The sequence below is a fragment of the Xyrauchen texanus genome, chromosome 31 (genome assembly GCF_025860055.1).
Source record: "Xyrauchen texanus isolate HMW12.3.18 chromosome 31, RBS_HiC_50CHRs, whole genome shotgun sequence".
Taxonomy (NCBI): domain Eukaryota; kingdom Metazoa; phylum Chordata; class Actinopteri; order Cypriniformes; family Catostomidae; genus Xyrauchen; species Xyrauchen texanus.
In genome coordinates this window covers 20,555,697-20,579,649 of record NC_068306.1, presented here as the reverse complement: position 1 = coordinate 20,579,649, position 23,953 = coordinate 20,555,697, and the positions used below count along the sequence as shown (strand labels likewise).

The 23,953-nt window shown below is 36.5% G+C and overlaps 2 protein-coding genes across 10 annotated transcripts in view; one reads left to right on the top strand and one right to left on the bottom strand.

Annotated features, from left to right (window-relative positions):
- LOC127625317 (stromal interaction molecule 1-like) overlaps nt 1-20,936 on the bottom strand; it is a 55,104-nt gene extending 34,168 nt beyond the window's left edge. Inside the window, exons 1-4 of one of the 7 annotated variants that reach the window (XM_052100544.1) lie at nt 20,807-20,934; nt 17,725-17,845; nt 11,523-11,559; nt 10,974-11,100 (exon numbers count right to left, since the gene is read on the bottom strand). In XM_052100544.1, the coding sequence (XP_051956504.1) occupies nt 10,974-11,100; nt 11,523-11,528 (133 nt within the window). In that variant the 5' untranslated portion in view covers nt 11,529-11,559; nt 17,725-17,845; nt 20,807-20,934. Of the gene's footprint in view, nt 1-10,973; nt 11,101-11,522; nt 11,560-12,342; nt 13,311-17,724; nt 17,846-20,806 lie in introns of those variants that run through there. The other 6 variants (XM_052100547.1, XM_052100550.1, XM_052100543.1 and 3 more) reach the window with 6 other exon arrangements.
- LOC127625322 (rho-related GTP-binding protein RhoG-like) lies at nt 11,567-22,830 on the top strand. Of its 3 annotated transcripts, none has more exons than XM_052100558.1 (2): nt 11,567-12,394; nt 20,785-22,830. In XM_052100558.1, the coding sequence occupies exon 2, from the start codon at nt 20,816-20,818 to the stop codon at nt 21,389-21,391; it is 576 nt and encodes a 191-aa protein (XP_051956518.1). In that variant the 5' UTR covers nt 11,567-12,394; nt 20,785-20,815; the 3' UTR covers nt 21,392-22,830. The 3 variants fall into 3 exon arrangements, with proteins under 3 accessions (XP_051956518.1, XP_051956517.1, XP_051956516.1); XM_052100557.1 differs by lacking the exon at nt 11,567-12,394 and adding an exon at nt 15,775-15,920; XM_052100556.1 differs by lacking the exon at nt 11,567-12,394 and having other exon boundaries at nt 18,168-22,830.
- The last annotated feature ends 1,123 nt before the right edge of the window (nt 22,831-23,953 follow it).

The window sequence follows — 23,953 nt, the reverse complement described above, 5'->3', positions numbered from 1 at the left end:
TTAATTCTACGTGGCATTGATTCAACAAGGTGCTGAAAGCATTCTTTAGAAATGTTGGCCCATATTGATAGGATAGCATCTTGCAGTCGAAGCTCCCGTTCCACCACATCCCAAAGATGCTGTATTGGGTTGAGATCTGGTGACTGTGGGGGCCATTTTAGTACAGTGAACTCATTGTCATGTTCAAGAAACCAATTTGAAATGATTCGACATGGTGCATTATCCTGCTGGAAGTAGCCATCAGAGGATGGTACATGGTGGCCATAAAGGGATGGACATGGTCAGAAACAATGCTCAGGTAGGCCGTGGCATTTAAACTATGCCCAATTGGCACTAAGGGGCCTAAAGTGTGCCAAGAATACATCCCCCACACCATTACACCACCACCACCAGCCTGCACAGTGGTAACAAGGCATGATGGATCCATGTTCTCATTCTGTTTACGCCAAATTCTGACTCTACCATCTGAATGTCTCAACAGAAATCGAGACTCATCAGACCAGGCAACATTTTTCCAGTCTTCAACTGTCCAAATTTGGTGAGCTCTTGCAAATTGTAGCCTCTTTTTCCTATTTGTAGTGGAGATGAGTGGTACCCGGTGGGGTCTTCTGCTGTTGTAGCCCATCCGCCTCAAGGTTGTGCGTGTTGTGGCTTCACAAATGCTTTGCTGCATACCTCGGTTGTAACGAGTGGTTATTTCAGGCAAAGTTGCTCTTCTATCAGCTTGAATCAGTTGGCCCATTCTCCTCTGACCTCTAGCATCAACAAGGCATTTTGCCCACAGGACTGCCGCATACTGGATGTTTTTCCCTTTTCACACCATTCTTTGTAAACCATAGAAATGGTTGTGCGTGAAAATCCCAGTAACTGAGCAGATTGTGAAATACTCAGACCGGCCCGTCTGGCACCAACAACCATGCCACGCTCAAAATTGCTTAAATCACCTTTCTTTCCCATTCTGACATTCAGTTTGGAGTTCAGGAGATTGTCTTGACCAGGACCACACCCCTAAATGCATTGAAGCAACTGCCATGTGATTGGTTGATTAGATAATTGCATTAATGAGAAAGTGAACAGGTGTTCCTAATAATCCATTAGGTGAGTGTACTTCCACATTTAAAATAGAAGTTGTTTTATAATAGGTAATTTTAGTACGATCACTTCTCTCTTTTGGATAGCGGGTGGCGGAACACAGTTAGGACGGCATCCACAACATTTTGACAGATAAAAACTATTTTGTATGTGGCTTCACTCTTTCTGCTGTGTGTATATGTTCCCGCAAGGGAGAGCTCTGTGACAGCGAAAATAGGCATTTTTCAAGGCAATAATAATGCAAAAGCAACTAATGAAGCAACCATACCATAAATTTTACAACTAATATCCATCCGAGTGATGGATAATGTTTATTTGCAGCACAACCTCTGACTGGAATGCTAATTTTGTACAAGGCAGCAACGATTTGCATGACCGTCACATAAACAATACTTGAAAATTTTGATCGGTTGACACATTTTTACAGGTACAGTATATCATTTTAACCGGTATATACATATTTGAATACATGAACGAGCTAAATCCCGGAAAAGTGCACAAACATCGTGACCAACGAGGGGACAGCTTGCTCATATGTGACTTTTATTAGCACAGATTTGGTCCGCTTTTAAATGTTCCCTTGTGAAAGCAAACCGAACCAAGAAGAAAATGCAACATTTAACAATTTTGCCCGTTTCAGAACAAATCAAATGAGCTACAGGTCTGAAAATGCCATTAGTTTTCAGCACCCCCTTAAGCAGATCCTGTACTTTACATGAGTCCTGATTGAGACTAGAGAAACCCCTGCAGTGCCAATCTAAAACAGGGCCAATAGTGGTGCCATTGTAAGGGCCCAGTGTTAGAGCCCATTGTCACAGGTTAGTTCAGTTTGAGGGTGATGCTCATACAGTCAGTAATGTAGTCTGTGAGAGCCATAGTGTGACTATTTAAACGATGTTTAGAACAAGGCACAGCTGCTAAATTATTGTGTCCCAGATTTATACTTTGACACCTGACTCATTTGTAGCATTTGTTTCACAACCTGGTGCATTTTTCCTTGGTTTGGTCCGTATAGGCCAGGGGCCCCCAACCTTTTTTACTCGGTGAACTACTTTTTAAAAAATAAAGGTGGCTGAGAGTTACTTATTTTTTTTCCTCTGTGTGTGTGTGTGTGTGTTGTCTTTCAAAACCAGAGAACAGAATCGGAGTATATTATAGAACCATTCTAAATCAAAAACTTTTATTTTAAATTTCTTCACACATTTATATACAAAGCAACCCTCTACGATCATGTTGGAGAAAGAATCAACATTGGCCAATACTTTTTTGTATTTACTCACCAGAATTTTGAAGACATGCAAGCATAATGTAACAAAAAATATATTAAGTAAACTGAGATAGGGGGCCTCTTCATATATATTCATGCAATATAGTATATTGTAATTGTAATTTTTTTTTTATTTTGATCACATTTTAGCTTTTTAAAATTTTTAAATGTCACATTCTATCAATTTATATGATGTCATGAAATCACATTTTTAATAATGATACAAGCTGTTGTCACTTTTTGAAATTTCATACACATTTATAACAAAACAATTCACAAGGTAGGAACCTAATTATGAAAATTAGGGGTCAGGATTGTGAAATTTGGCTGACAATTAATTGTCAAACAAATAATTTCAATTATGATGATTAATTGTCTGTTTTAGAACTATGATGATTAATTGTCTGTTTTAGGTGTTTCACCATTATGACGATTAATTAAAGTCATTTATACAAATTTAGCTTGGGTTATATAATTAAATAAGGGTATATCATTTCCTTTACAGGCTTCAAAAACGTATGAATTACAATCAAATATAAAAGTATAAAATTTAAAATAATTAAAATAATATTTTAATGATCAAAATATGTCTAAATAACTCTACTATATATATATATATAATCTTATTTTTGATCCATTGGACTTTTTCAATGTTTTGTTTTCTTTTGCTTCTTTTGTAACCCAGCCAACCTGTATAGCTATTATATTATATTATGCAATAGTAAAATATTTCTGCCTTAAATTCTTAACTTTCACACATTATTTTAAGGCTCACAAGCCCTTAATTCTCATGAAGGAAGACTTTGAGAATCTGTTTCTTGCATTTTATCAGCTCCACAGAAATTGAGCAGGGCATCTCCTCTGTCTCACTGCCTGTTATTAACACTACGTGAATAAACCCACAATGACCACGGACATTTGCCATTACATGCCCGTTAAGCGAAACTGGAGCATTTTGCGTTCACAAAATTAATACCTTGTTTATATTTTTGCGGAATGTATGTCTTTGAAGACTGTAGTGTAAACCTTTGTATGAAATCTTCAGTTTTTTTTAGCAATTTCAAGCATTGTATAGACTTTATTCCTCATAACAATGATTGACTGACAAGTTTCTAGTGAAAACTGTTTCTTTTTTTGCCATTTTTTTTTTTTACCAAATATTGACCTTAAGACATAACAGTCTACTGCATACTGTGGCAACTCAAAAACAAAAACAAATACAATACTAAGCTTAATTTAATGAACATAATAGCTTTCAGCTGTGTTTGATATAATGGCAAGTGATTTTTGTAAGTACCAAATTAGCAATTTAGCATGATTACTCAAGGATAAGGTGTTGGAATGATGGCTGCAGGAAATGGGGCCTGTCTAGATTTAATCAGAACTTTGTGATCAGTTGAATGCCACCTTGCTGAATTAAAGTACACATTTCCTTCCAAAACAGCAAAATCTGTATTATTCCAAACTTTTGGCTGACAGTGTACATTAATTCAAGTTTAAACTATATAAAACTAAAATATTAGTCTAAATTTAAAAGAAAAATGTTTGCCACATGAATTGAAGTGCATTCACACAGTTAATGAGCTGACTGACACTGCATGGATTCCACAAGTGAGTTGTATGCTGGTGAGTATGCACTGAGGTTTACTCTTATGCAGTCATGTAAATGTTCATCTGTCAGTCTTGATCTGATTTCAGATTTGATGACATTCATTTCAGAATAAGCTGCTTCACAAAGGTATGTAGAGCCAAATAAAGCAGATTCTTTGAAGGCTACTTGGTGGATGTTCTTGTAGTTTACTGTGCCTACCAGACTCCAGAAATTGTGTGAATGTTTCATAGATTTTAGCTGGACATGATTTTGTAGATTAAACACTTCCATCTCCAGCTCTACAGATCTGACATAGAACAGTTCAACCATCTGCTCTGAAATCTCACTAATGCCTACTTCCATGAAAGGGTTGGCAATGAATGCCACACAGGGCTCAAGTTTGTCAAAATCACTGAAACTTTCTTCAAGCTCTTGCCCAAGCCTGGACAGGAGGTCACAATACTGGTGTACATCCAAAAACTCAGTTGCATCAGTGTGGGTCTCTTACATCTTTGCCACTGAAGGGAAGTGTTGCAGTCTTTGGTTTTTCAATCGATGAAGATAAAATTTAAGTTTGGCTTTAAATGCCTTCAGTTACAATGTAAAGATAAAACCATATGTGATATAATCGGTGCTGTGAAGATTGAGCTGATTCAGTTTCTCAGTCACATCAGCCAAGAATGCAAGATCAAGCAGCCACCCAGCTTCAGACAACAGGGTAGTTTCCTCCCCCTTGATTCCATAAAATAAAAAATAAAAATTTCACTCAGCAAGGAAAGAAAGTGGTGAAATACTTTACCACTGCTCAACCATCTGACTTTCGTGTGGAAATCGTCATAGTCTACAGAAAGTTAATCAAGAAACACTTTGAAAATTCTGTGCTGTTTAGCCTTTGCACAAATCTAGTTGATAACACGAACAACTGGTTTTATGACATGATGAAAGCCCATAACCTTAGCGCAGATAGCCTGCTGATGAATAATGCAGTGATAGTTCAGAAATGTAGGAAAGTGTGTCTGCCTTGCATTGTGCAAAAATCCCAAGTGGTGCCCTATCATGTCTGGAGCCACATCCTAATACCAATACTATTGTTATCAAGTGTTTTAGTTTTGTTTTCCATTTAAAATGGTCTAAAAATCCTTAAAAAAAAGATACATCAGAGTGTGCCTCAGCCAGGTGCAGTTTCAATCTCTGCATTGTATGGACCTACAGAGCTGTGATAATTTTCTAAAAATCTTAATTTGTGTTCAGCAGATGAAAGTGAGTCATTCACATTTGGGATGGCATGTGGGTGAGTAAATGATTAGAGAATTTACAGTAATATGATAATATAATTAAAGATGCTTGTGTTTCAATTCCATTACTATACTGTGATCTTTCAGTCATATCTATACAAAGAAACACTTAAAACATTGTGAGATCTGCACAGCTACATTAATTCTGGCTGTGCGCCAGCATGTAAAACAATAGTGCATGACAAAACCACAAACACACATGCCACAACCTGCAGTCTTCTAAAAATTAAAAAAAAAACACTACACACTTTAGCACCACTCAAAGGGGTTGCTGCATTACTAAGAAAACATTGTGACTCGAGAGAACTGTTTGCAAATGTTGACACTGCATCCAGTTTAGCTTTTTAATGAAACTAAGCTCAACAGTCCTGGAAGAAATAGTAATGTGTACAACTCATTCTGCTACTCGCAAATTTAACAACACACAAAATAATTTCCCATCTAAGAGCTTGTTCAAGTGAGACAAATCGATTTGCAACTGAAACAGCTGAGAAACATATGGCTGACATGGAAGTAAGAGACAAGGAAGAACAAACAGAAGGGGAAATGTTGAGGGCTTCAGGCATTTCCTCAGAAATTATGCTTTAATTCCCTGGATGCATTTCATTCATCCCATTCACTAAAGTGATGGAATCATCTTTGTGTGTGCAAGACAGCTGTCTTTACCACCACTTAAACATTATGTATGCTAAAACATTTAAAATCTCCTCATATTTGAATGGATAGCTATCTTAAAAATTTGAATTATTTACTTATTGCTCCAAGCTTGTATGACAAGTTATGCAGAATGTTATGCCTTTGTTTTTTTCTCCATCTAATGAAACTGAATCATGATTGAGACTAAATTTCTGGCAAACATAAACATAAAAAAGTAATAGGGGTTTGGAACAACGTGAGGGTGAGTAAATAATTACGGAATTTTTATTTTAAGTTAACTATCCCTTTGAGAGTGAGAATATGTTTGTCCAACACAGTTAAGAGCTAGAATGTGTTATGCTTAATTTAGATAGTGCAGGCAACTGTTAGCATTTGATAAAACCCCACAGAAGAGGATCAGTTTCCTTCATTTCTTTTCCTGTGTCGCTGACCCAAGAATGAAAAGCATAAAAGAGAATGAGGAAAACAAAACCAACAGCAGCTCCTTTATTGGTCAGGGCATTTCATAGCCCGGCAAAAAATTGACACACTCACCGAGAAAAAAAAGCTTTGTCTGCACGCTCAAGGTGAGAATGGCTCATTAGTAATCCAATGTTTCGATTCAAAATGTTAATCGTGGTGAGAAACTGCGGCTAAGATTCGCATTTGGTGTGCAAAGGCCTTTAGTCTGCTTTACTGGCTGTCAGAGACCTTTAAAAAAGATCTGAGAGGAGCGTCAGAGTTTGCGGAGCCTTGAGGATTGACAGATCTCTTTACAAAGACCCTTTAATATCATCCTTTGGCTAAGCTGGATGAAGCCACACAAGGGTCAAGATCAGACACCCCTTACAGAAATGCCAACATCCATGCTACAGCCATTTGCAGGCTAATAATTTGAGCTCAACAGTGTCAACAGTGAGCTCAACTTGGCCGATACATAGTTGTAGTTTCCCCTTAAGGAGTTTCCAAAATCTACTACTAGCCTAGCCAATTTTTAAATATGTTTGAGTGAAACATTGCAAATATAAGCAATCATCTGTAGACGTACCAAATGCTGCTGGATTGCTGCCATGCAATATTAAATAACATGCCTTAAATTTTATGAAACCGTGCTTCTTGCACCACAACAAAAGAAATTCTATATTACCCAAGCTGTGAGCCTGCAGTTTGAATGTGATGAGATAAAAAAAAAAACTGTGTAACATAAAATAAAGCTAAAACAACACTTTTTTTCTATGCTTTAGTGTTTGTTGGTTGTACTCAAAACCAAACATACAGTGCATTCATGAGCAAATGACTTGTATGATCTGGCTTTTTTAATTAATCAATCCAAATGACTCATCAGCAAGTTATCGGTTTGAATCAATCCGATGAATCCTTCACTGAATCAGTCAGAGTGGTTACTGTTATAAAAGTGACTCAGTGACTCACAAGTCTTTCTCAGTCATGTCCAAAGCGAAAGCTGTGTTGTTTAATTGAAGGTTTGTGAAAATTAAATCAGTCATTACAACTGTTGCTTATGTGACAATGTGTAAATAAAGATACACATTTATATTTGTTATATACTGTATATATACACTGTACATATACCTGTGCGGTCTCCTCCGCTGCAAAAGCAGAATTTTATAGTAAAAACTGGTATCTTGTCAAATATTGATCTGCATTATACTGTATCAGACACCGCCCTACCAGCACTCCAGATATAACCACTGGCCACTGAAAAAACAATTACAGTCAACCACTTATCAACACACATTTCCATATAGCTTACATTAAGCCATTGTGATCAAATTTATTGCAAGAATAAATTCACAAAAACTGTGTGTCTGAGTGTGAGGTTGACTATATAGAACAAGAGCAGCATAACGAAACCAAGTGTGTTTACATGCACCTTCTTACACCTATTATGCTTAATACGCTGACAATGTGTGTGGTCTTGTAAATGTATTAAACGGCTTTCCTTATCAGCATAAGGCCTTAAATGGCTTAAGAATAAACTGATCGACATGGGGAGATTTTTGCCAATTAACCCAATTTCTTGTTGAATGTAAACACCTTAACTTGCGTTCTTACAGGCATATCCAATGTATGCATGTGTCATGCACATATGTCTTCATGTTTTGATGTAAACATAGATTTATTGCTTTGTCTGATTTTTTTAAATAAGAAGATTTTTGCGAGTAATCGGTATATTGGTGCGCATGTAAACAGGCTCAACATGTATTTGTTTAACTGGAGTCTAGCCATGGCTTGTGAGTTCCTTAGTACATATTAACACAGGTCTAAATACACTGGAGCTGGAACAACTCCACTGGCTTGTGATTAATTATATTTACACATCCTTATGAGGAAATAGGCAAAAAGCCTTTTAGAGAAGGAGACCTACAAAGCCACAATGGCATAAATGAAATAACAACAGGCCACATGGGTAATATACACCAGTGGTTCTCCACTAACCATAATTATGCATAGTTAGGATAGCAAAATGAATAAGCTTATCAACTTTTTAAAATGCTTCCCATGTGTTTTGTTGTTGATCTCAAAGGCTGCGTGTCCAACCAAATTGTAAGGTATTTTGGCAGCAAATACATCACTCAGTGGTAATAAGGCTAAACAAAACTGTATTCGAACCACTGCTTGTTCCATGTGCTAGGCTGGTAAATTACACTTCTGCTGTTCCTACATTTCCAAAATAAAAAATTACAAATATTCCGAGGTCACGTCATGATGTCCAGTGTCAAGTGTGGTTCTTGAAGCAAATGTTGTAGAGAACCACTGATATACAGGACAGGTAGAATGATCATTTATACATTAAGTACACAAAAATGGTAAAGGAATGTTCTGAGTTCAATTTGATTACTACTTGCCCCTTGTTTCTTTTTTCTCTCTCTTTAAAATATATATTTGCTAAATTTGTGAATTTAAAATTAAAGTCCATAAACATGAAAGTACAAAAAGTTTTTAAAGTTTAGCCAGTAGGCCTAAACATTATACGTGTTAACAATAATTGCTTACTAACCATATCTGTGAAGTTATATCCAATATTACAACTTCGTTGTCATGCCGACATGACACCATAAATCCTGTAATCTGGTAAATAGTGTAAACTGAGATAAACTTCCTGATTTTATCACACAAAAATCATGTTAGCATGTGTGACATTTTGGACTTATGGCTATAGTTTTGGAACTTAATTTTATAGTTTTGAATTTGTGTATTTTATTGTTTATGGACTGGCCCCGTTCACTTCAGCATAATCACATGGGAAGTCAGCATATTGTGTACGTGAGTTCCAGTTCCTTAGGATCGGCCACATTATGCAAACTCAACGATATGCGACATCTCTTATCAGACATTTATGCATAAGCTCAAGCATTTACCATCACCTGTGGCACTACTGGATGGAAGCATGTTTCGTCAGCAGCGTGGGAGACCCAGGTCCGGATACTGCATAGAAACGAAGTAGCACTCACTTTTGCGTAATCTGTGAAGAATTGAGGGTTTCATTTTCCCCCTCTTACATTACATTTCTACTCCACTGATGGTTAGGTTTAGGTTTGGTGTTTGAATTGATATATAGTATGTACAGCTGAAAACAACTCACTTCACAACATTTGCCACCCCTCTGTGGACATTACACCCGGAAAAATGTGCCCAGTCACCCAACAACACTTACCACTTTGGCCACCAGGGGCAGAGTTTCACATTTTGGTAAGCATAGACCGATTTCTGCTACTGTTTACAGATTAAGCATACACCAACTACTGTTTCTGTGAGATCAGTCTGTTCACGGTTCATCAGTCTACTAAATGGGTACTTATGAAAATAATTTCCAATTTTTTCAAAAAGGTAGCATTTCCTCTTGCATGCTATTAAAACAATCTCCATCCACAGTGACTCTGCAGCTCTTAAAATCAAAGGGAGATAATGCTGAAAACCTCACCATTTCCTACAACAGGAGAAATGTTTTCGGGAATGCATTTCGCTAGACAATGAGATGCTTAGTCCTTATCTAAAACAGTTGGATAATGTCAACACAGCCCTGGGCCTACTAAATCCAATTTACTCTTTGCCAAATGCATCCTAAGAGAATCCACCTGAAAAGACATGTCAGTTTTAAACAAACCCCAGAAGAGGGCCTGAGATGGGAACAGATGGATGACCTGAGAACCCATTTTAAAGACTATTTGTTTACTGTGCAAACAAAATTATTGCAATAAATAATAAATAGAACAACAGAAACTCTCCAGTTCATAGGTCATCCCATCCTCGATGCCTGTCCCGAGTGCAGTGATTGCAAAAACTTTCAAGAAGACTACATTTGTACTTTTAAAGAGTTTTTTTTTTTAATGAGTCAAGGAACAATGTCTTAAGTGGAAACTGAACATTAGCATCAAAGCACAATGGGATATTGAATGAAATTGGATGGCATGTGGGATCAAATCTAGCTGCCTTGCAAGGGTAACATACTCCAGAAGCCTCCACTCATGACCTCTGAGGGGCATCTATTCGGTGTTCACCTCTCTCATGGAACCATTTGTCAAACTGTGCATTTACAAAACCACTGAGGCAAAAATCTATATTACTATTGGTCATATTTTGGGTTTGGGATTTACCCTAAATTTTGATGCATTGGTGCATCCCTTTTTGTTTGTATTATGGACATAAAGAATATCTCAAATCATACAGATTGTTGAAGAGATGTGTGCTGTTACTTTTCAAAGCAAGCAGACTTTTAAGCCATAAAAACTGTGAAAATCGACTGAAGAGTACAGAATCTTCCAAATCCATAGACTTGCATTAAAGGAGGGACTCAATCCATTTTTCCAAGACAAACATGTTCCTATTCTTGGTTAGCAGTAGTGGGGAGTGAAAAGTGTTTTGGTGTTTTACACATGTAAATATTTGTCAGTGTCACCAATGAAATATATAGTTCAGCACTTATTTTTTTTGTACTACACAAAATCATTCAAACTCTCCAACAAACACACTATCCCATAGGGAGCACTGTGTAACACATAAAATGCACTTTATACAGACACAAAGCACTGAAAATAGCACTGATTGGTTCAACTGAATGACGATTTCCTACCGGACAATTCATTGGCAGACTGTAGGTGCCTTGTCAGGCTGGGTTGGTCTGCTGCACTCCCCCAGAAGAAGCAAAGGCATGCAATGTACATGCAATCTCTGGCATATCTCAGTGAATCCATTCTGAACTTAAAACAGAGAGAGAAGGTTTCAGAACAAAACAAAGCATTAATCTGCCAACATGGAAGACATATTGAAACATTGAGGCAAACTATTGTGGAACATACATGAATGTTGGGTATAGAAATACACTGACAAAAGTGATAACCTGCAATTGCTACTTCAAGGATCAATTTCTACTTGATGTAACCCATAAAAAGTACTTTTGCTGGTGTAACATTGATTTGTCAGGTTGAATAACATTTAATTTTTAGTCAAATAAAAACAGTAAATTTAACGGTTACCACACAAAGCAAATTTTCTAGGTTACCTGACAAAACATTGCTTACAGTATAGTGTACTATAGTGTAATGTGAAAAGCCTCCAAATGCTTCTTACGCTTGAAGTAATAGTTCCCCCCAAATAGAAAATTCTCTCATCATTTACTCACCCTCATGCCATCCCAGATACGTATGACTTTCTTTCATCTGCGGAACACAAACAAAGATTTTTAGAAGAATATCTCAGCTCTGTTGGTCAATTCAATGCAAGTAAATGGTGACAAAGCCTTTGAAGCTCCAACAAGGACATAAAGTAACATAATAGCATAACAGAAATTCAAAGGACTCCAATCGGTTTTGGGTGAGAATAGATCAAAATGTAACTACTTTTTCACTGTACATCTTGACATTTCAGTCTCAAAGCACAATCATGATTTCAAACTCGATTACACATCCTAGTGCTTGATGCATGCACAGATGGATTACTTTTATGCTGCTTGTATGGGCTTTTTTTTTTTTTTAAAGATCTGGCCACCATTCACTCGCACTGTATGAACATACATAGTTGAGATACTATTCTAAAAACCTAATTTGTGTTCTGCAGAAGTAAGAAAAAGACATCTGGGATGTCATGAATGTGAGTAAATGATGGAAAAAAAAAAGAAAAAAAAAAAATCTAAATGCTTTAAACATAAGAAGAATTTGGAGGCTTTTCACACAGATTCCAAACTACTGTAAGTCGCATGTGACACTAAATTTGCGATGTTTGCGTAGCTATTGGACAAAGGTGACTTTTAAACAGAGAAGCTCGGATCCTCTCATTGTTTAAAAAACAAAAATAGCGACAAATGTGGCTCTTTTGGTACAGTCAAATTCCGCATTTACATGTTTTTCCGCTTCATGTCTGTCAGACTGTGGGAAAGGAAACCAACAAAAGTCGCACAAACTTTATAAACACTCATCGGGATTCTCGAAAAACTCTTAGCTTACCTGTCAAGCTCTGAAAAGCTGGAATTGGCTGGGAACCCTCGAGACAAATCAGGTAGAAACGTTATTTTGAGTTGACTGTGGATGTGTGAAGTTGATGGTATGATGTTTTAACTCTCAGGTGCGAAAATGTTGCCTTTTATACGCTCCAACAAGTTTGAACGCTCCAACAAGTTTGAACAACACTTTAGAGATGTTCGACATTCATTTGTATCCTCCTCATCGCTGTTGTTGCTAATCAATGACCCGCCGTTATCAATAGTTGTATTAATACGGTTTAAAATATCTGTCCATCTATTGTGGCACGCGCTTCCTCAAATGTTAAGTAGGGACATTATACTTTTTTCTTTTTTTGTCCAAACAGCTGTCACGAATGCATAAATAAAAGCTCCTTACATGGTTCCAAAGTCCCTTTTCTGATTTATCAAAATCCTCTCGGTGTTAAGAATCCGTTTGACGTTGCTTTTGGAGGTTGTGTGTGGAAAGCAACATTGTCTTGAATTATAAAGTGTGAGGTTTTAATGTTTGGTCTCAAAAAAGCAGAAAGACAGCCATCTGGTGGTGAGAACATTGGCTACTCACCATGCTTCGAGAAATTATGAGAGATGTTTGTTTACAGTTAACATTTAAAAGGTTGATACATGATATTTTCCAAAAGATAGTGTTTTTAACTTAATTATATATTTTCAGAGGAGTTATAATTGTAGCTAAGAGTTAATGGTATTGTTCACCCAAAAATGAAAAATGCTCTCATCAATTACTCTCATCCCAAATGTATAACTTTCTTTCTTCTGTTGAACACATATTAAGTTTTTAAGAAGAATATCTCTTCTCTTTTGGTCCTACAATGTAAGTGAATGGTGGCCAGAACTTTGAAGCACCAAAAAGCTAATTAAAATACCATAAATGCAGTAGGTTTGCTACAAATAGTGACGCTATTAGCTTAACTACATTTCATCCAAACTGGATCGCGCAACCTTAAAGCCCAGGGCCCCCCGGAAGTCAAGGGCCCCTGGGTACTGGCCCCATTGGCCCAGTCAGTAATCCATACCTGCTTGTACCCAGTGTTTACTACCACCAGATTTGAATTAAAACTAAAGATGTCTGATCACAAATGAATCGCTCATTAGAGTCGGTTCTTTATAATGAATTAGTCAAATGTGATAGGAAAGCGGTCTGAATCGGTTCACGATTCAATTTGATTGGCTCAGAAAGCTTGCACTCATGCTGATGAATCATTTGGAGTGCTCTCTCACTTGCTCTTGGAATATTTTATAACACTGCAAGTAAAGATAATGCTGGTTGTATTGGATCTACAATCAATCGATGAAACCAAACCTGCAAATACATCCTATCGTTTGCAGCTTGTGAACAACTTCTGCAGGTAAAGACATTTTCCAACCAAAACACCTACACAAAAACATTTAAAAAAGTACCATGACATTACCATGTTTTTTTGGACATGTACCATTACCTGGGAGCACCATGTTAATACAATGTATATGAATGTGGTAATATTGTGAAGTACCATGGTATTTTGTTTTCTTACCTTGAAGCAGCATGTAAATACAATAGTATATGAATATGGTAATCATATATCAAATTACCATGGTAGTAACATGGTATTTTTTTAAGTACTTTGAAGCACCATGCAACTACAGAATGGTACATAAATATTTGTATATGAAAGTACCAAGGTATTACTATCTGATACCATCAGAAATCACATTGTTATTACAGAGATATGCGCACACACACACACACTACGTTAAAATGTTTATGGGTTTGTAGAGATAGTTTAAATATGTAAAAATCTGTGATTTTACATGTTGAACACATGGGTTTGAACACATTGTTGTTTTTACATGCTCATAGGTTTGGCACTAAACTGTAATATACAGTATCATGGATTTGATAAACGTCATATGAATACTTTTAGGTTATTTGTCTATGACAGTGTGCTCTGTACATCTGCAGCTGAAAAGATATTTAGCAGCTTAAATGTAGCAAGCTACTTTTGGCATGTAGCTTGTAGTGTAACTTGCTACCTTTTCTGAAGTGTAGCTTTTAGCATAGCTTAACAAATTATTTATTGAGTAGTTGGTAGATTAGCTAGCTACATTTTGAGTAGCTTGCCCAATACTGCATAAACATAATCCATACAAATCCAATAGAATAAATCCATATGTTCTGAAGCGATATGATGTGTGGGTGAGAAACAGATCAATATTTAAGTACTTTTTTTTTTTTTACAATCAATCTCCACTTTCACATTCTTCTTTTGCTTTTGTTGATTCACATTCTTTGTGCATATCGCCACCTTCTGGGCAGGGAAGTATGTAATTTTTGTGCCACTTGCGCCATCAAACAGGATTGCAAAAATAAACTTTGTTTTCAAAACTGTTTTCTGAATACTTAAATATTGATCTGTTTGTACACTTATATCACATCTGAAGACATGGATTAAACCACTCAAGTCATATGAATTACTTCTATGCTGCCTTTATGAGCTTTTTGGAGCTTCAAATTTTAGGTCACCATTCACTTGCATTGTATGGACCAATAGAGCTGAGATATTCTTTTAAAAATCTTTGTTAGTTTTCTGCAGAAGAAAGAAAGCCATACACAAATGGCATAATTTTCTCATAAATTTGAGAAAATTATTAGATAAATTTAAATCGTCACTTTAAGATGATACCTGTGAAGATGTAGCCTAAATTGTTCCGAGTTCTGAGTTTTAGCACATTGCCCAGAATCAAAGCAACTGCCCACCCATGGGGAAAACTTGCCACCAAAACCTATATTATTATTATTACAATAATTCCATATGGTGTTAGCCAGCACAGACATCAATAAAGAAAATTGTGACTGACCCAAAGATTCTGCAATCTTACATAACTGTTCTAATTGTGGTGGAAATGGTGATCATCATGGTAACAAACAACACCTACAACTTTATTACGGGAAGAGATATGTGTGTCTGACTCAACTTGTTTTTATGAGTTATTCTGTGTCTTTGAAGTCCCTAGTACAAGTAATGGTATTTATAATGTTCATTTTCAATCAATTACAATTTTATAGTCTTGTTAAAAAGAATATAAACTATTTATAATGTTGCGCTGCTGTGGGCCTAAAAGTGAAATCATTTTAATTTATTAAAATGCACTTGTGTCGCTTCCGTGTGTCGCCAGAGCTGCACGTCAAACATCTTTGACCAAATTAAAGCGCCAAATCATCAGATTTCTAAAATTGTCATTTGTGTCAAATGCGTGCTTTCTCTGTGATGCATGTTCTACATCGCATACACTGCAAGCGAGCGACGCGACAAAAACTAGAACGCGCCCTTTAATGAGTGAAGCTGACACAGCACGCGAGCGAATTCGTTGATTCAATGGTCGCTCGCGCGCTTAGACAGGTTGTTACGCCCTCATACATTTTTTCATAGCCTCATGTACTTCGGTAAACTTCCTCAAATATGCCGTTAAGCCATTAACTTCCTCTCACACTCACTTCCTACAGACTTCAATAACTCACATCCACAGCAGCGGGATTACGGTCTAGAAGAGCATCTGCTATGTTTGGTAAGACCCATTATATTCGTGCAAAGCCATTTGTTAAATACTATTATATAGTATTGTGACATACAGCCTATAGCGTGTGTTGGACAGCATCTCGAAGCTGTTAACCCGAGTGTTATTCACTTCTGACTGCATTTATCGAAAATAAATTGCGCTCAAGCAGCTCTCTATATCGGAATATGTGTTCGGTATTTTGCCAAGAATTTCATGTATCGTTCTCGTGGTCGACCAGTGCTCGATGCTTCAGCATTGACTTAATGAGCAAAGTTTAGGGTGTTTTAAATCAGACAGCTGAAATCAGGGCCACTCCCAGATAGTAATGCACAGGACAGTAATGTATAGTCTACTATAATTAAGATTTTTGATTAGAACAGTTGTGAAGACAATATCTGTGAATTCTGTATTTATTTTTTGCTCAATAACACAATATGTCTGTTAATATTCTATCTCACAAGTTCTCTTGGTGTTCTGTGATGTGGTTGTAGACATAGGTTAATGTGAAAACATAATATTGCCATATGTGAATAATGGAAGATTGTGCGCATTTTGAGAAAATAAATTTAAGACTGGGATTTCCACATGGAATGAGGAACTGAGAGACATCCTAATTTTAACAAATCCATGCAGAAGTGGAGATCTCAATCTATTTCAGAACCATATGGTCCATTCAATCCTTTCCCTGCATTCATTGTCAGAAACGAGCCATATATGTGTCTGCTATGAAGAACGCTGTGCTATATTTTAACCGTCTGTGTTCATTCTAGTTGGAAACATAATGGCCTATTTGTGATCAAGATCTTCCACACTCACCTGTCACAGTGGAGGAGAGGGCAGCTACCCTAAAAAACCTCAGAGCAGTTATTGGGAATTTCTTAATGCAAAAATACCATTTCAAAACAGCTGAATCTCCTTAATGACACAAAGGGGCCCTCTGAGTCACTGGAAAGACTGTGACATGCCGTGTCTTAAATTGTGGTGACAATTTACCATGATCAGCTCTCGCTCTCTCTCATTTTCTCATGCTTAGGTTACAAATACAGAGGAATAAATATGCAATAACAGGATATTTTTAGTTGCAGTTTAGTACTCAGAAGATCGTGACTGTATGACCATGTAGACAGTAATTTAGTTTCAGTTTTAAAGTAGCAGGAAATGAGCTCTGCCTTGTTCAAGAATCCAACCTGTATGACTTAATTTCTTCTGTAAAACACAAAAGGAGATGTTAGGCAGAATGTTAGGTCTCAGTCACCATTCACTTTCATTGCATCATTTTTCCCCACTACACTGAAGTGAATAACATACACCAAGCCTAACATCCTTTTGTGTTCCACGGAACCACTTTAACTGGAGGCTGGAATGTGTAGTGAAGAATGGGTAAACTAACTGCTACACTTTCCAAAAAGAATGTGAGTGACGGATAAATAGGTGACCACTTTTTTTATTGCACACTTTGCAATCTAAGTTCTCCTTTTTCTGCCACACTAGTGGCCTTTTGGATTGTCGATTCTCTGCTTGCTTATATAGATGATTTGCATGCGTCATTATTTTTCTCAAGCCTTACATAGGCCTATACTTTAGTGGTACGCTACAGAACATAGCTTTAGTAATACTCTAGTAATTTCTCATAAGGGCAAGAAGATAAAAATAATACACATATTTAATCTTCTTCTCCATTGTACTGTTATTCTGAAAAATATTAGTATTGTGATGTGAGAAACCCGTGTTGTAAGAGATTGAGTGACAGGAGAGAAGACTCCACACAGACTGAGCTGTCATTATTGTTTCACTGAGCTTTAGGTTCACTAACCACATTGTGTTATGGCTTGCAGTTGAGGGCAGGGCTTGGAGTATTTTTCTCTGTAGTGTCTCCGGAGACTGGGCAGAGTCCATCTCACTCCTTTCTCCTGGGGTCAAACATCTGCCAGACTCTTGGAATAAGTGAGAAAGAAAGAAAGAAAGAGGGAGGGAATTCTGAGAGCTTTTGGTTGCAACTCTTCAGCTCTGTTTCTTGTTGATGTGCGAGATCACAAATTAAAATTTTGTTATCATTTATTAATGTTGTTCCAAACCTGTTTGACTTTATTTTTTCTGTAGAATACAAAAGATGATGTTTGGCAGAATGTTAGCCTCAGTCACCATTGACTTTCATTGCATTTTTCCCCCATACAATGAAAGTGAATGGTGACTGAGGCTGCCATTCTGCCTAACATCTCCTTTTGTGTTCAACAGAAGAAAGTTTGGAACAATATAAGAGTAAATGACAGAATTTTCATTTTTGGGTGAACTATCCCTTTAACATGTAACAAGTTTGAACAAATATGTAATTTTTTTATTAACAGACATCAACTGATTTTTAAACAGCTGTTGAAAGAATTTATAAAGTGCTTTGCTGACTGTACTTTATGCTGACCTCTGTTGTAATGAGCAAACTCATCAATCAATCTGTTTTCTGGCTCCTTTTCCACAAAAACTGCAGCTGGACATGTTTCCCTAGGACCAGGGCTTGAGCTGAGGGGGATGCGAGTGGATGCCATAAACCATCCCCATTATAAACCCCCCTTACCATCCCCTTTATATTAATTGTTTCATGTATTAGAAATAATCATGCAAGTAAAATGTTTAATTCTCTGCATTTGATAAATAACAGACTTTAAATAATGCCGATTAGCTAATCGGAATTAGATTTCAACACATTTGGGGTTGCTAGATTTCAAGAGGTTTAATCCCTCAATCAGATATGTACACTTGCACAGTTTGGAAATATTCTACCAGTGTGGCGCTTAAGTTGTGCAATCTGACAACCATGAGCGCACAAGCTCTCTCCACTGTAAAAAGGCGCCAGTTTTCTGAAAACACCATCGTCAAACAGAAACAGGTGTGAGTTTAGCAATGGGTTGACTTGTCCTTCCTATTGTTCACATGAAGCTTACACCACTTGAGTTACTGCAAGTTTTCAAAAGTTTTTTGGACTTTCAAAAACAGCCAAGAACAATTCAAGGAAACAATTTGTATTTCTTTAAAAAGATGAGAACAGAATGTAAGATATTGCTATGACAAGTGTACAGTTACAACATGCATGTGTTTTAAACTCAAACGATTTTCAGGGTTTCACCCATAAATAGCTTTTGGTGTGTAGAAAATCATTTTGCACCTCTGTTTAAGGATCCTTCATAGAAACAGCCCAACCTTCCATTACTAGTTTGGTTATAAGAGTGAAAAAAAGTGGAAAGAGTGTCTGTTTCTTTCATGATCATAATGAGGATTCTATTCACAAAATTAATCTTAAAATACAATAACAGATGGTAACAGGTGGATATTATGGCCATATGTAATAAGGGCTCATTTATTTATTTTTTTGTCAAGACCAGATCTAAACTAAAGATAAAGAAAAATGCAATTAACAATAAACATTTACTTGAATACATTTCTTCTATGATTGGCATATTTAAACATTTTTACATTTCATGTCATATTGATATTTTTTCTGGGGCTTAAAAAAAAAAATGTCATGGTGTCCAGAAACATTAAAAAACAAAAAAACAAAATTAAAAGCTGAAATTCTTGAAATTATAAATGTTGGCATGACTACTGCAGGATAATCTTTTATTGTTGTTTCTTAAATAAATAAAATAAGCAGTGAACCTATTGTTTTAATATATGATTAATGTTTTTACCACCAAATTGGTTAAACCAATATGTATTTTTTGTATATGATTACCTTAATAACCACAAAAAAGGACCCTCAAGACAGTAAGACATTTTTATTAAAAGGCACATTTTCTTCTGATCATGTGGTGTAATCCGGAGAAAACATCTTGATATTTTTGACACAAAAATTCATGATATTTATAAAAATATTTTGCATCTAGAAAAATGGGTTTCAAAAATGTTTTGAAATGAATGATAAAGTTGTTTATTCTCAAGTATTCAAGGTGCAAATAAAGTATTATAATACATTTTACTTTATGGTTAGACCACATTACATTTTTTATTTTTTTAAGTTTGATACCACCACCGCCCTTGAATGTTGTTTTTTTTTATTGTTTTGCAAATCGACAACTGCCTAGGACTGACTATCCCCAAATGTCAAACATCTACAAATATGTGTATTTCATCATTCCCTTACTCACTTGAAACATCCTCAAGAATTGGCTCAAACCAAATTCCTCTTGTTTTAACATTTTCCAGCACATACATGCTCTATGAAGCCTTAATTTAGGCCTCTCACATACAGTATTTTCTACAGAGAATATGACCAAATGGAGTGGAATAGGAAAAATGGAGGGAGAACTTTTGTGTATTTTGGGTAAGATGCATGATCCCTATTCCTTAATTTACAAGTGAGAGGTGAATTATGTTAAAAGATATACAGCTTATCACTAGGACTGTCAGGGGAAGTAGAAGGAACTGGTTTAGTGTGACTGTATATTCAAAACAGTGCTTCATAAAGGCACAAATGATCTCAACCCACTGCATATTTGCATGAAAACAAACATTTATGTTCTCTTTTTTTATCTCTTCCATTTGTCCGTCTATTTGCATGTGTGTAAATCTTTCTTTCCACTGAAGCTTTCATACACCCAATTCAGAGATGTAAAAGTACCCTTTCTATGCCCCTGTAGCCAGTGGCTCAGCCACCTATCCCTCTATATATTTATTATTCGACCAATGTTTCATCTAATAAACTATCCATTCATTTATCCATCCATGTACTGTTTTTGTCTCTTTCGGATTGCTCACTAGGGGCTTAAACTAAATAAGGCATAATTTTCAGCTGCTTTGAAACAGTATTATGAAAAGGGCTAATCGAGTTACTTGTCATGACCTGCACTAATAGAGAGTGCTGTGTCTCTGTGTTTCTCCACAGACTGCTGAAGTATAGTGCTCACCTTTTTATCATGCAGAGCATCAAGTGTGTGGTGGTGGGGGATGGAGCAGTCGGAAAAACCTGCCTGCTCATCTCCTACACGACCGGAGCGTTTCCCAAGGAGTACATTCCCACCGTGTTCGACAACTACAGCTCGCAAGTCAGCGTGGACAGCCGCACCATTAGCCTTAATCTGTGGGACACAGCCGGCCAGGAAGAGTACGACCGCCTGCGTACGCTCTCCTATCCACAGACCAACGTCTTCATCATCTGCTTCTCAATCTCCAGTCCACCATCATATGAGAACGTCAAGCACAAGTGGCACCCAGAAGTGACGCACCATTGTCCCAGTGTGCCCATCTTGCTGGTGGGCACCAAGAGTGACCTCCGCAATGATGCAGATGTGCTGAAGAAGCTCAAGGAGCAGAATCAGGCACCCATCACGCAGCAGCAGGGCCAGGCTCTGGCTCGACACATCCATGCCATCAAGTACCTGGAGTGCTCTGCACTCAATCAGGATGGCATCAAGGACGTGTTCGCAGATGCAGTGCGTGCCTTCCTCAGTCCACAGCCTGTGGTGGCCAAGAAGCACTGTGTACTCCTCTGATAATACAGAGTAGATAGAGGTATTTTAATTGAATTACACAGAGAAATGCATGAGAATGTTGTGGAATAGTAGGTGTTCTATAAATGGTGACCAAGAAACTCAGCCTTAAAGCTGAAGTATGTAATTTCTGCGACAACAAATAGACATGCAAAAATAAACTTTTTAAATTATAAACAGTGTGGAAGCTGTTTTCAACAGCTTTCTGAATGTAATTGTGTTTGTACAGATGGGTCGCATAAAACAAACAGAGGATTTTCATTGAGCTATAGAGACACAGTGCTTACAGTTTTTGAGAAAATAACTGTAAAAAACTGTAAAAACCTACGAATAGGAGTATTTTAATACAGAAAAGGTTACATACTTCAGCTTTAAAGGAATAGGTCAGCATAAATGAAAATTATGTCATTATATACGCACCCTAATGTCACTTCAAACCTGTATGACTATGAACACAAAAGGTCAATATTTAAAAAGGGTTTATTCATGTAATGTAAGTGAACAGTAACTCGAAAAAGGACAACAAAACACCATAAAACCACCATAATATTAATCAGTGCTACCAATAAGCTACAATCCATGTCTTCTGAAGCAACAATCATTTTGTACGATGAATAGAATGAAATTTAAGAAGCTATGTCGATAACATGAAACCTTGTTGGTTCTCATTGCGTCTCGTGACCAAACGTCTGACATGACATTACAACCTTTGGTCATGGGATCAGTCATACAGGTTAGAAGCGACATGAGGGTAAATAAATAATGACAGAATTTTCATTTTTGGGTGAACTATTTAACCTGTGACATTGGTGAAATACGTAATTAAGTAAAATATCAAGTAAAGATATATTTTTGTTTTACACTATGCAATGAGAGCCCCATCGAAGGCATAGAAATAGTCAGGCCAAAAGACATGTTACTAGTCTGTTTGTATATCTGAGGAAAAACCTGAAAATTTAAAAACTTGAACTGTTATTTAAAAATGTTTTTCCTTTAATGAGTAAATAATTATGGTTCTACGATGATAAAATGAAAGAAACATCTAGATGTTTGGGGACTTCACCATACTTCTAAACAAGTTTGATAAAATCTACTGGTATTACAGGAAAACAAAAGATGTGATGTGAAAGGGGGGAAAAAAAAATGGGCGAAAATATTTCCAGATCCTTTAAAGTGTCTGGACCCTAATTAATAAAATTGTAGTTATTTTTTATTTTATTTTTTAAAAACGGAAAATCTGAGAATGTGATAAATATGTATTAGTACTAATATAATAAAGCTTTTACGCCTATGGCACTTGTTCTGTGATTGGGGTAGGAGTAGGGTATACGTCCTTGAGAACAGTCCTTTAGTGTAAAAAGTGACATTTATAACATGTATTAGCATACCTGATCTGAAGGTATTTTCGTCTGGGAGCTTATAGTTCATTACTTACTCATAGTGCATTACTTCCTTGTGGTGGGGACACTGTCTGGTAGTCCCTTCAGGAAACAGGCTTCAGCATGCATCATAGTGCATTCTATTCCCCATTCTTTTCTTCCTCGGCACACCAGGGCAGGGCTTCGAAATCATAAAACAAGGCAATTAGCAAAACAGCTCATAATATTGGTTTTGACTTAATCAGCACAATCATACGCAATCCGAAATGAGCCATTAAAGGAAGGAACCTTTAAGTTCACCAAAGATTAATGTCAGTTTTTACATTTCAAACCTCAGGGACTTATCAAGCACCAAATGAGAATGATTTAAGCTGAATTGCTTTGGATAAGATGAATGTACATTTTTACAGTGCTTTTGCAGTGCTTGAGCTGTCTTTACAAGTTGTTTTGTGCGTGTTGATAAGGCATCCATTGCATTGCTTTACATGAATATAGTATGACTATGTAAAAAATAATACTGCCATTAAATTTTCATTTAGACGCAACAATTATTAAAAAGCTTTGTTTTTTTTATTGATGCTGCCATTTTTTTGTAATTGTTTTTTTTTTATTAATTTTTTGGCATAGCAAAAATCAATTTCTTAATCAGTATTTTAGTCTTTGCTTTTATGCAAGTATAAATCTAACCACATTTTGTGAGGTTTATGCATTAAACAAGAAAATAACTTTACTTATTCAATTCTGCTTCTCAAGTATATTTATGGTGTTTTAAGGATGTTTTGATATTTGGGAAAAAAGAAGACAAAATCACTGATTAAGAAAAGTATTTTTTGTTGAGAGTGCTATACCAAAGGTGTACTTAATAGGTCATGAAATAACTATATTGCGTCTTCTTTTTGCCTTCTAAACTGCAGTGAACAATGTATGCTAAAGCCCCCTTAAAACATCGATAGCAAAGGGAGCCATAAAGACAAAATCACTTCATGAATAAAGTGATCAAGTTAGTGATAACTATATATTTTTTTGCACAATCTGTAATCTGTGTGCTCTTGTTCAAGAAAATTGGCCATTCATGTACAATACATCCCACTGTCATGTGAAAGGAATAATGTCCAAGCATTGAGTCATTTAGCTGAGAGTTGTGCGAGGATGATACAGGCCAATCGGTTGTTTGTTTAGCAGTGAA

Coding starts and splice junctions, on each gene's coding strand:
- LOC127625322 (XM_052100556.1), top strand. CDS start 20,738: ATGACCTGCACTAATAGAGAGTGCTGTGTCTCTGTGTTTCTCCACAGA.